The following is a 12127-nucleotide window of genomic DNA, read 5'->3' as shown; positions in this document are numbered from 1 at the left end:
CTTTAGTTCTTGTTGTGTACTTCATCACCGGACCGTAAAAAACGCATATAAATATAAAGTTTGCATTATCTTCTAGCACACATGTACAGAGAGACTGAGGAGCAGAATCGCCTGGTTGACTGGCGAGGTCCGGACCTCAGTAATTATTTCCTAACAAGCCCACCGTCTCCGCTTGACCCTGACAGCCATCAATAAGGCCACTGTCTGTGGTGGTGAGGTGACTGGAGAAGGCAGATAGTGAGGCGCACCATGGCTTCTCACAGCACAGCTATGATCACTGCAGCGATGAGACAAACAACAACTTAGTGAAACTAAAATCTTACTTGCTGATATTTCTGAAACTATTGGCACTCTGTTGTGCAAATTCTTTAATACAAGTTGATGTTATATTTCTACAACCGATAAGGATAATGTCATCAGCTGCTCCACAGCTGAACACGAGTGTCCATAGCAGAGAGTCCGGCCCTCTCCTGTGAGACAGCACTGATGAAATATTGAGCTGCATTTGATTTAAGATTTGAGTTGGTTGCTTACAATTTACAAGTTGGTGTAGTTATGGCTCACTAGCTCAAATAACACTGCTGGTTTGACTGTTTATGATGAAGTGGATCTATAGCCTGTGGTTTGTCAGAGTTGGTGAGGTTTACATTTGTGTGGACAATAACACACAGTAGTGACATTTATGCCTTATCAAAAGTGTTTTTCTGTTAGTAGATTTTTATTCTTGTAATATTAACATTTGTTTCTCAAAATATTTAAACCATTACCTGACTTCCCATGAAACACAGATATGAGGGATGTGTATTCAATGTCAAGAAAGTTTTTTACATGAGCAGAAATCTGTCTGAAACACATATGAGCTATTCAGTGCCAGAGCTTTATAAATGAATTCATATTATTATCTGCATGCTCCTGCGAGGTAATTAAGTAAACACTGCAGATCAGACTGCGCATGCGCACATGTGAGAAACCATACAAAACAACATAAGAGCCAAACAGGTTTGTTTGGGGGTTTTATTGGAAACTAACTATAACCCATTTCAAGACGAAAACATACGCAACCGGTCTGCCGTCCACTGCTGTGCAGGTGACGTCATGCAGAGCAGCATTCCTGAGTATGTTTTGTTAAGGGTTATGTGGCTAGTGCCGGGAAAACCCCACCTGCCTGGTGCTTAAGCTGTAGGCGTGGCCTGGGTTTGACTGCACAACCAGAAGCCTTCCATATTTGATATCTGGACGCTTACTGCAGCAGAGGACACTTACTCCTGAGGTAGGCACCATATGTATTGTTTCAATGATTGGATTATAACTTCATGTTATGTTAAACCAAGTGTACACACATACATCAGGTGACCAAAATGCTGCTTTTATACACATTGTTGTTTCAGTCCTCCTGTCATCTTTCTACTTCATGTTTTATGCAGACTCTCCATTTACAGTAATGATCCATAATTCCTGGGAGAAATTGAACAAAAAAAAACACTGGTTTAAAAAAATAAATGAAAAAAAACATGTAGAGGCTACAGGTTTTTATGTAGGTTACACATACCAGCTAAGTTAGAACTCATATGAACAATCATATTGTGCTTGCATGTAGCTAATTAGACTGTGTGTAAATGTTGGCATAACAGAGTTTGATTTCCTTTTCCATTATCATTATTATTTTTGTACAGCTTTAGCTTCCTTGACGGTGTAACCTGTTGAACAGGCACGATGGTGAACTGCTGTGGTCTGCTCAATACAAATAAGGAACCAGGTACAGTGCTGTTTGAAAAAACATAAACAACTCATACATCATGTGCAAGAATGATTGTGGTGTGTGTGAATACATTTGCTTGTGTATGTTCGTCTATGTAAAGGTTTGTGTTTGAGCCTCATGGCAGGAAGTGGCTTTTACAAACATCTCTAAAACTGAATACACAAGTTACACATGTATTCTAGAGGTGAATGATTAAATGTAGCAATTCAGGGACTTTATTTACGTACCATCAACCATTCACAAGTATTGTCACCCACAAAACACAAAGACGTTTTCACACAGTCTGTGTTCATTGCGTGTCCTTCTGTTTCCCGCTCAGTTCCTCTGAAGAGCGTGGAGGTGGAGCTGGAGGTGAGGGACCATGTGGCTACAGTGGTCTCCACTCTGCACTATGAGAACAAGGAGGACAAACCACTAGAGGCTGTTTTTGTCTTCCCTCTGCCTGGAGATGCTGCTGTCTGTCATTTCAGTGCTAAGATTGGACAGATACACATTGTAGCTGAGGTGAAGGAGAAAAAGGAGGTGAGCTGGACACTAAAGACTTACTCACAAAGGAGCTCTAAAACACAGTAAACGTTGCTCACATGTGTCATCTGTATTTCAGGCTCGTGAGGAGTATGACGATGCTTTGAGCTCCGGTCAGCAGGCCTTCCTGTTGGAGGAGAGTGAGCAGAGTCCAGATATATTCTCTCTGAGTGTGGGCAGTCTGCCTCCAGGAGAGAGCGCCTCCATCAGGCTGGAGTACGTCACTGAGCTGGCCGTGCAGGCTGATGAAGGGCTGAGGTTTTGTCTGCCTGCTGTGCTCAACCCTCGCTACCAACCTCAGGGTAGGAAAACCAGCCAACACCTTCATCAGGAGCCCTTAAGCTTCAGCTGAGAGCGCACCACACCTGTCCATACAGAGGGGTTTATTGCATCAGTCATTGTGACGACAGAAGTATTGTCCTGAAGAGCTGCTTTTTAAAAACTTCAGTATTTTGAAAGAGGGCTGAAGTGGAAATGGTGTGTTCACACTGACTACCAGTGTTTACATACAAACATCCTTTTGTCTGGAAAAGATGGAAAACAAAGGGCTGAATATTCATAATGATATCCTTGCTAGCAGCATGGCACAAGGGAATAAAATGTTAGTCATTCAATCGCTTTGTTCCCGTGAAATATCTCAACTATTGATGAAGAATTAATATGAAATTTGGAACAGATAATTGTGTCCCCTTCACTCTATTTCTCTGTCGTCAGCAGCAAGTCACATCTTTCAGGTTTATGACCAAATACCTGCACAACAATTGACATTCCCATCAGCCTTAGCTGTACCTGGTGTTGGTGACCATTTAGTCACCAAATGTAAGCATGCTAACAAACAACACTTGGATGGTTAAAATGGTAAACATTATACCTGCTAAATGAAAGTATATTAGCATTGCCATTATAAGCATATTACCGTTAGCATTTAGACACGGAGCAGCTAGCTAGTTGTACTAGTAATTATTATTTATGTTGGATATGTTCATCCCTCTACTTCCTCACTGCTGTGATTAAAGCATTTCCTTTTTTAAAGATTTTTTATTTCCTGCATTTCCACCTTTTATTGGACAGTTTGACAGGAAACATTACATTACATTACAGTCATTTAACAGATGCTTTTATCCAAAGAGACTTACAATTCAGTCTATCACATTTCTACACCGTAGGCACAGCTACGGGAGCAATACGGGAGAAACAGGAGGAGAGAGAATGTATGATGTGCAACAAAGGCTACAATGGTGCTCCATGTCTGAACATTTTGACCTTGTTAACAGGGAGTGGTGGTAGTGAAGGTGGCAACGTTCAGGTGACCTCTGTTCCAGCCTCTCTGGTGCCCTACAGTCTGTCTTTCTCTGCCCGAGTGTCCTCTCCTCGTCCCGTCTCTAAAGTAGAGTCCAGCTGTCCCCTGGACCCTCTCCAGTACCTCAAGACAGAGCAAACCCAGGCCACGGTAGGTAGAGTTCTAGTGATGATTGTTAGATACGTATATCACGATATTTATATTCACGAGTGTGTTTTGTCAACTGCAGGTCAAGTTGGCTGCAGGACACAAGTTTGACAGAGATGTTGAACTGCTGATTTATTACAAAGACGCCCACCAGCCCACTGCTGTGGTGGAGGCAGGACAGGCCTCTTCCCAGCCTGGTGAGTGACCGTTAGTGAAGGTGTTTGCAAATAAAAAAAGGTCATTACATTCAGACTGATGCAATGAGTTAAATGTAAGTATTTAGATATTTAAATAGCTGAGTTATATATGTTGGAATAAATGATAAAAAGCCAGATGTGTGTTCTCTTCTCTGTGTTTCAGGCACTCTGATGGGTGATCCAGTAGTGATGCTGAGCCTGTACCCTGAGTTCCCCCCGGCTGTGATGTCTTCAGTCGCTTCATGTGCAGAGTTTGTCTTCTTATTGGATCGATCTGGCAGCATGAGTGGTGCACGTATAAAGAGTGCCACGGTACTAATGATGTGCTATTTCTATCATAGAACCATTCATCGTGTCTCTCTCACACAGTGACCGTCACTATCTTCTCTCTCCTCCCTTAAGGATACTCTGCTGCTGCTGTTGAAGAGCATACCACTAGGCTGCTATTTCAACATCTACAGTTTTGGATCCAGCTATGAACACATCTTCCCGTAAGTCACTCCCTCAGTCCAACAAATGTTGTTATCGCCTGTATTGTCACTTGTTGTTCATTGCTCCATGAGTTCATTCATGTGTTTCTGGTGACAGTAAGAGTGTAGAGTACAACCAGAAGACCATGGACGAAGCTCTGAAAAATGTTGAGGAGATGAAGGCTAATCTGGGAGGAACAGAGATCCTGAAGCCCCTCAAACATATTTACAGCCAGCCCTGCATTCCCAATCAACCTAGACAAGTAATACACACACACACACACACACACTCTCACACACACTCTCACACACACACACTCTCACACACACACACACACACACACACACACACATACGTGTTCAACAGGTTGTACCAATATCTCTTGTAGGTAATAGTATCATATCATTCAGTGAGAACCTCCTAATAACAGGTTCATTCTTACCACACCTTGTTCTTTAGAAAGTACCATTAACAGCACTTGTGTTACTGAAACAGCAATCTAACACAGCTCTCAGAAAGATATTTGGATGACTCAACACATGCTGCATGTTTGTTCTGTGTGATGTTATGTAGCTCAGAGTGATGTGTAAACTCTCCTCCCTAGATATTTGTCTTTACTGACGGAGCGGTGGGGAACACAAAAGAAGTCATCAATCTGGTGAAGCACAATTCAGGTTCCCACAGGTGACGCAACAAAAACCCGCACAATTTGCAAAAGTCCCATGTTCAGATGTTGTGTGTGTTAAAAACAGAACTACTGTATTGTAGGTGTTTCTCTTTTGGGATTGGGGAAGGGGCCAGCTCTGCTCTCATCAACGGGTTGGCCAAGGAAGGAGGAGGTCACGCTCAGTTCATCACGGGGATGGACAGGATGCAACCCAAAGTAAGACATCACAGCCTCAGTATCAATTTTATGAAAAATGCAATTAGGACAGACGACACAATAAGAAATGTAAATGAATACATTTATTCAGTGCCTCTCCCAACTTTCTGTAAATTGTTTTTACTCATCAGGTGATGCAGTCGCTGCGATTTGCTCTGCAACCAGCTGTGGTGGACATCTCAGTCAAGTGGGATTTGCCAAAGGGAGTTTCTGTCACTGTTCTCTCTCCACCAATCACAGCACTGTTCCAGGGTCAAAGGTCACTGGTTTATGCCCAGCTCACTGGACAGGTAGGAGCAGTAACATCTGATAGTGAACTTACTTTCTGGTTAGATTTCTCTATGATGCTATGAATGGTTTCTAACTCTGTGATGCTTTCTCAGAGTTCAGAGGCCTCAGAGGGCTGTGTGACGGTGAAGTACAGTCTGGCAGGTCATCCCTCTCAGAACCAGCTTCACTTCAGTCTCAAACCTGCTGAGGACACTGGGTAAAACAGTACTGTTATGTATTGGGTCCTGCCCTTACAAATGTTGAGTTTATTTTAATTATTTAGATCAAATAAAACTGTAGCAAGAGGTGAGAAACATGACACTATTTAATCAACAAATATTGCACTGATACATGGCATTAAAGACCTGCTCAGCGGCTGACACACACAATGTGGAGAATGGCTTTAAATGTCATCATGTAGTCAAAAAATACGCTACAAGAGACTAGACAATTAATTCCTTTTCTTTCCTAAATCAATACCTGTTATGCATGTAATACTTTGCAAAGCATCTGTCACATGAAACATCAGGTAACTGTTCATAACATAATAGGTTTCCAACATTTCCCAAGATGGTTTCGGTTATATTCAAATAAAATCAAGAATGCTGCATAAAAATATATAAAACACGTCAACTTGCAAATGGAAGCATGCAAACTGTGGCGATGAGAGAAACCCTGAGAATCCCTGTGGCACAGCAATATCGTTAAAGTGCTTCGTGCTATTTCTCTACAATACATGAACCCTAAAATAAGTAATGAGTATGTTTATTATAAACATCTGTGTGTAGATGTGTTAACGTCTCTCTCCTCTCTGCAGATTAACAGTCCACAGGTTGGCTGCTCGGACTCTGATTCGCTCGCTGGAGATGGAGGAGAGAGAGCGTAAAGGAGAGGAAGATGGAGGAGTGAAGAAGAAGGTGGTGGAGCTCAGTGTCCAATCAGGAGTGAGCAGTGCCTTCACTGCCTTCATTGCTGTCAACAAAGACAACAGCGAAGCTATTCAAGGACCTCTGGTGCGCAGAAATGTTCCAACACCCAGTAAGTGTTTCCAAGAAAGTTAAAAACTGAAGTTACCTTCTACTTACTAGATACTGGCTGACCATGAATGATAATGTAGCTTTAACATTAATAACATCACTGATCATCTACAAATCACTGTTTTCATTTGTTTTGGAGATGAGAGCGAGCATTTGTTTCGTGCTCACAGTGTGTTTGCGTGTGCACATCTGTTTGTATGTAAGAAGTTCAACTGTTGACATATTTTGAACTATTTTAACTGCTTGTTGTTAGTCGTCGTAAGAAGCTCAGAAACCAGTAGTTTTGTTGATATTTTTTGTTTAGCTATTGTCTTGGCACATATCTTGACCTCATACTTTTCTTTATCTCAAAGGGATGATGGCCTGTAGTATGCCGAAGTCCTGTGGTGTTCCTGTGATTACTCGTAAGTAAAATTTCTCCAAAGCTGAATCGGAGTGGAACACATATCTGTGTATTTCTACACTTTTGAGATATTTTGAACTATTTTAACTGCTTGTTGTTATTCGTCGTAATAAGCTCAGAAACCAGTAGTTTTGTTGATATTTGTTGTTATTTATTGTCTTGGCTCATATCTTGACCTCATACTTTTCTTTACCTCAAAGAGATGATGGGCTATATGCCCCGGCCTGATCCAATGTCCTGTGGTGTTCCTGTGATGGCTCGTAAGTAAAAATCTCCAAAGCTGAATCGGAGTGGAACACATATCTGTGTATTTCTACACTTCTGAGATATTTTGAACTATTTTAACTGCTTGTTGTTAGTCGTCTTAATAAGCTCAGAAACCAGTAGTTTTGTTGATATTTTTGGTTTAGTTATTGTCTTGGCTCATATCTTGACCTCATACTTTTCTTTATCTCAAAGTGAAGAACAGCTGTAATAAGCGTCGGCGTGGTCCGATGTCCTGTGCTGCTCCTGTGATGGATAGTAAGTAAACATCTCCAAAGCTGAATCGGAGTTATTTCTCCAAATAGACTAAATGGATGGGAACAAAACAACAACAACAAAAACATGTCTCTGGCAGAATTGCTCTGCCTGCTTATTTGTAGATGTAATGTGATAAAGTGAATGTAAAGTACGAGTTGTTTTGGCTCCAGTGTGCTTTGGTAGTCATTGACGTAAGAGACATGCGATTGCATCGTGCAGCAAGTTAGGAAGTTTGAACTGTTGTGTGTTTTCATGGAGGCATGCTTGTGCTCCACTCGTATTTTTCTTTTTCTTAACACTGTAAACATTTATATAGTTTTCTTTATCTTTTTAACCTCAAAGCTGACCCTAATCTACCTTGTGACTTTGCTGTTCCCAGCTATTTTAGTACTAAATGTAAGTACACAAGGCAACTGTGATTTTCACACACAGTACTGTGTATTCCTATAAAGACAGTACATGGATAGACACGGAGCAAACAGCATGAACTACTGTATGTAGGAGTTCTGGCAGTCCTGGACATAAGCAACATATAATTGCCCAGGACTCTCAGCAGATTCCTCGTTGCTGCTCACATTTATTGAGAGCTTCCTTCAAACAGCAGAACCTTCTTCGTTACCTTGTTTTAAGATCCTTCTAGAGTTGTCATTGTCCCACATTAAAGAGACATGCCATTGGGGGACACGTTGCTGCACGTGGACTTATTATGAAAACAACTTCTAGGCAGACTGCTGAGAGGAATAAATAATAATGAAGGAATATTTCACCAAAATGACCAATGTGGCTCTTGTGTTTCCTTTTATACTAATACTACTACTAATAATGATTTAAATTGTTTCTTTTCTTTGAACTCTGCCCCGGTTTCTGGTGCAGTGGTTTATACTTTGAGAATTTCTGCGTCTCACAATTTAAGTCCCTTCCTTGTATTTACTGTTGTTGTCTTTGTGTAATGTTCTACGTCTCCTTTTCTCTTTAAGCGATGGACAAGGGAACCACATTTGATGCTGGTGACGTTCCATGTAGCTTAAATGGTAAGTAAGGTTACTGAAGATACACCTAACCGAACTGTTGGGTTATCACCATGTCATTTGGTACACACATTCATGTCTCCCTCAGGATGAAATGTAATACGTTTGGTGATTTTCGGACTTTAAATCCAGTGCTTTCATCAAGTCAAACTTTTTATTTGACCAATACTTTGATTAATGACCAAATACTTGCAAAACTAATGACATCAGCTCGTCAGCTGTATTTTTTGTTTATAGCTAATTAGCTAATTAGCAGGTAATGATGAAAGGTGAAGACCGATTCCAAATAAGAAGCAACAATATTATTTGGAAAGAGAAATGTGAGTCAGTGTTTTCCAGTTTAGCATGTCACGTTTCAGTTCACTCATATTTCTTTCCTGTAATATACTGGTATCTATACGTCAGTATCAAATAGGAAAACAATAAGAAAAAAGACAAAACTAAAACGATTGTTCTAAATACGTATCAGTCCAATAAGCCACAGAGATCATTTTTATCTTCTCGCTGTGATCTTTCAGCTTTCTCCTCAGAAAGACGCTTGCCCAAACAGCCACCCAGAGACCCTTTGCTGCAGCTGGTCTCCCTCCAGAAGGCAGCTGGCTGCTGGGTGCTGGATCCAGCTCTGGCTGCTGCACTGGGAAAGACCAGTGAGGAGGTGGAAAGGCCCAAGCCTGCATCGGTGGGTTACTGTCAAATACAACAACATAGATTAATAAGGGACTTATTTTTAATGGGAAATTTAACTTATTGAAGGTTTGTTTCTGTTTGAAAGTATTTTTCAGAAGTTATTACGTTGTTAGGAAGTCAGATTTTTCCCTTTGTGCTATATCTGCTTTGTTCTTTTTGATTTTGTTTTGTATTCTTTGATTTGGTGAATTAGGTGAACCAGGAAGTGTGGGCCACCATTCTGGCTCTGATCTGGCTTCATGGTTTCAAGATGGATGCTCAGGAAGAGTGGGAGCTTCTGGCTATGAAGGCTGTGTCATGGCTCCGAGCTCAGAAAGGTAAAAAGCATAATTTTAAGTGTTAATCCGTTGTTTTTTTTACAATGTGTGCTCTTTAAAATCAGCAATTCAATCTCCTCTTCTGAAGCCCTATTTCGTATTTGTTTTTTTCAGCATCCTGTGTGACAGAGTGTGTGGAAGCAGGAAATGCTCTGTTGGGTTGCAACGTGCAGAAAGACACCCTGGGGATCTGATGTTTTCATGAAAGTGCACTTTTCCTTCCGGACTGGTACACGGAAGCAGATTTATTCCATAACCTTTTTCTTTTCTTCAACATGAAACTCTTTACACTATTTACATTTCATCATACAATCATTCTTTTCTTGCCCAACTCCATAGAGATGGATTGACATGCACTTAAAACCTGTTATGCACGAGGCCCCCAAATTTGGGGTCTTCGAGCTTAAGGTTGGGTAGCACATGTCGTCGAAAAAATGCACATATCGAGAGCCAATATAATGCATGTATACATGTTATATACCAGATTAAATTAAAAAGGTCTGGGCAATACTATCATCTAAGCCATTTTTACAAACTCCAAACACAATTCCACACAACTAATATAATCAACTAGAAGATTTACCACAATATCACGTATTTTTCACCATGACTCGGCGAGCTGCACACTCCGCTCCGAGCTACCAAAACAAAGCTACAAGCTAACACGGACAACTGAGGTATCAGAAAGCAAGACAATTCGACACAGAATCCAGAGATATCTTCAGAATTTCTCTCCATGAAACCAGTACAGAGCTGTGAGCAAACAAACGCCAGAACAACAAACCGCTTCACCGGAAAAAAATCTTAGCAGCACCTCACCTTTACGCTGAATCATGAAAGGTACGGCATAATTCCTCGTTTCCCGGCTAAATACACTGTTGCTACGTATATCCTGTCTGTTTCTCATCTATTTCCTGGAGAAAGGGGCGTTAACCAAGCTTGTGGGAAGGAATTTGACTTTTGGTGATTGGAATTTTACGCAGGGCGAGGAGCGTCGCGGTTTTGATTTTTACTGGCTAACGATTCTGTTAATCAAGCCCACGTCATGCCCACTGCATTCCTGAGACTCTGACGCGTCGAACGAGGTGTCATAGTCTGAAATTGACCAATCATAGGCTGAGAAAGGCCCACATACACACAAGGAAACTGAAATTCAGACAAGAAAATCCCATGGATGACAGACAGAAACAGGCTCAGAGAGGATTCAGGCTGTCAAAATGATGCCAAACTGCTGTATTTGGATAGATTGAACACTATTAGTGATAAAACAAGTGAAATATATAGTTATATAGTATATAAAAGTACAATGGAACAGCTGGAACAGCTGGTTCCAAAATGACAATTTAGCTTGACCTCGCGTGACCTCTCTGTACTAAAACCTCTCTAACTTTTTTATGCTTCACTTATCAAAGCAAATATTTGCATAGAGACTGCTGACATGTTGTGCTTTCTTTTCAGGCAAACCTGAAACTTTTCAATTTGAGCTGTGTGCCATCTTCATTTACTCTTAACCAGTAACATATACACTGATTTTACACATCTGACCAAATCTCACAAGTGTTACCTTTATTATAACATCAAAATTATTCAAATAGACCTTGTAGTTAGAGAATTACAGTCTTTTTAGTATGGGTGTGCAATTTTCGAGCAGAGGCCTAAAAATAGGCTCAGAGCAGAAGAGGGTTTACTGAACTGTAAAAATAGGTTAATACTAAAGTACTAGCCTCTAATTATCCAGTATCTGTAACTGATGGGGTGGAAATCCCTCCCTGTGTCTGAGTAACATTTTATATGTGACAATACAGCTGTCAGTGACGACGTAAAATGATGATGATTAATATGTGTTACAAATTTCAATGTACTGCAAATGATAAACTATTGATGGTCTCTCTCCTCTTTGACACAGAGTTTCTCTCTGAAAAGCTCAACCATGTTCCTCTGCTTTTCTGTTCATATTCTATGCTGAATACTGCAAATATGCATATCCCATCAGTCTTAATAGGCATGCCAATTATCCTCAATTTGGTGCTGCCATTAAAATGCTGCCATTAAAATGCTTACAATGTAACTTTTTATCTAAATGAAACGACAAATATGGGGTTGACTTCTGTCAATAAATCATTTCTTCTTCAAAACAAATAAAAAACTCTGCAAATGGGCTAAGATCAGTACTGTAACAGTGCAATAGCCTACTATCTCCACCCCATGCTTTGTCATGAATCAAGCGCACCTCATACGCTAGGCATGTCTGAGGAGTTACAGTCGAAGTCATTGAAGTGTTTACACACTGAAGCTTTCCGCAACTGCGAACTCCTTAAATGTAGAAATCTCGACTGCATCATTTGTGGTAGTGGGGGACTGCGTACACGCTCTCCCCTGATAACGTGTGAAATAATAAACTAATAACCTGGCTCAGGGAGATAGTTGGTAGAGGAGGATTGATTGTATAAGTTAATCAAAAGGTTTGATGTTGACGTCTGTGAACCAGGTCACGACTGTTATATAAATTGGGATTAGTAACTATTGCGTCTCTTTCTGCGAAGCATAATAAATTCCTGTGATGTTATTAATATATCCTCAC

The 12127-nt window shown here is 40.7% G+C and overlaps 1 protein-coding gene and 1 non-coding gene across 2 annotated transcripts; both read left to right on the top strand.

The window, feature by feature from the left end:
* The first annotated feature begins 104 nt into the window (after window positions 1–104).
* LOC116392203 (von Willebrand factor A domain-containing protein 5A-like) lies at window positions 105–10791 on the top strand. Its single transcript, XM_031863420.1, has 21 exons — window positions 105–1270; window positions 1674–1756; window positions 2079–2281; window positions 2364–2586; window positions 3559–3734; window positions 3814–3928; window positions 4092–4240; window positions 4331–4419; window positions 4517–4661; window positions 5004–5083; window positions 5168–5282; window positions 5414–5572; window positions 5666–5769; window positions 6370–6590; window positions 6943–6993; window positions 7193–7252; window positions 7452–7514; window positions 8492–8545; window positions 9061–9221; window positions 9423–9546; window positions 9661–10791. The coding sequence occupies exons 2-21, from the start codon at window positions 1714–1716 to the stop codon at window positions 9738–9740; spliced, it is 2415 nt and encodes an 804-aa protein (XP_031719280.1). The 5' UTR covers window positions 105–1270; window positions 1674–1713; the 3' UTR covers window positions 9741–10791.
* A 988-nt stretch (window positions 10792–11779) lies between these two features.
* Window positions 11780–11925, top strand: LOC116392403 (U1 spliceosomal RNA). Its single transcript, XR_004213332.1, has one exon. It is a non-coding gene; the product is annotated as a U1 spliceosomal RNA (small nuclear RNA).
* The last annotated feature ends 202 nt before the right edge of the window (window positions 11926–12127 follow it).

Source organism: Anarrhichthys ocellatus, unplaced genomic scaffold (genome assembly GCF_004355925.1).
Source record: "Anarrhichthys ocellatus isolate YVR2014 unplaced genomic scaffold, GSC_Weel_1.0 scaffold29, whole genome shotgun sequence".
NCBI classification, from domain to species: domain Eukaryota; kingdom Metazoa; phylum Chordata; class Actinopteri; order Perciformes; family Anarhichadidae; genus Anarrhichthys; species Anarrhichthys ocellatus.
This window is presented reverse-complemented; position numbering and strand designations above follow the sequence as displayed.

What these genes read in the sequence shown, in the direction of transcription:
- LOC116392203 (XM_031863420.1), top strand. Translation starts at nt 1,714, where the DNA reads ATGGTGAACTGCTGTGGTCTGCTCAATACAAATAAGGAACCAG. An exon ending in AGCTATGAACACATCTTCCC is followed by an intron (nt 4,420 to 4,516) that starts GTAAGTCACTCC and finishes TTCTGGTGACAG; the next exon opens with TAAGAGTGTAGAGTACAACC. An exon ending in CAGAAATGTTCCAACACCCA is followed by an intron (nt 6,591 to 6,942) that starts GTAAGTGTTTCC and finishes TTTATCTCAAAG; the next exon opens with GGATGATGGCCTGTAGTATG.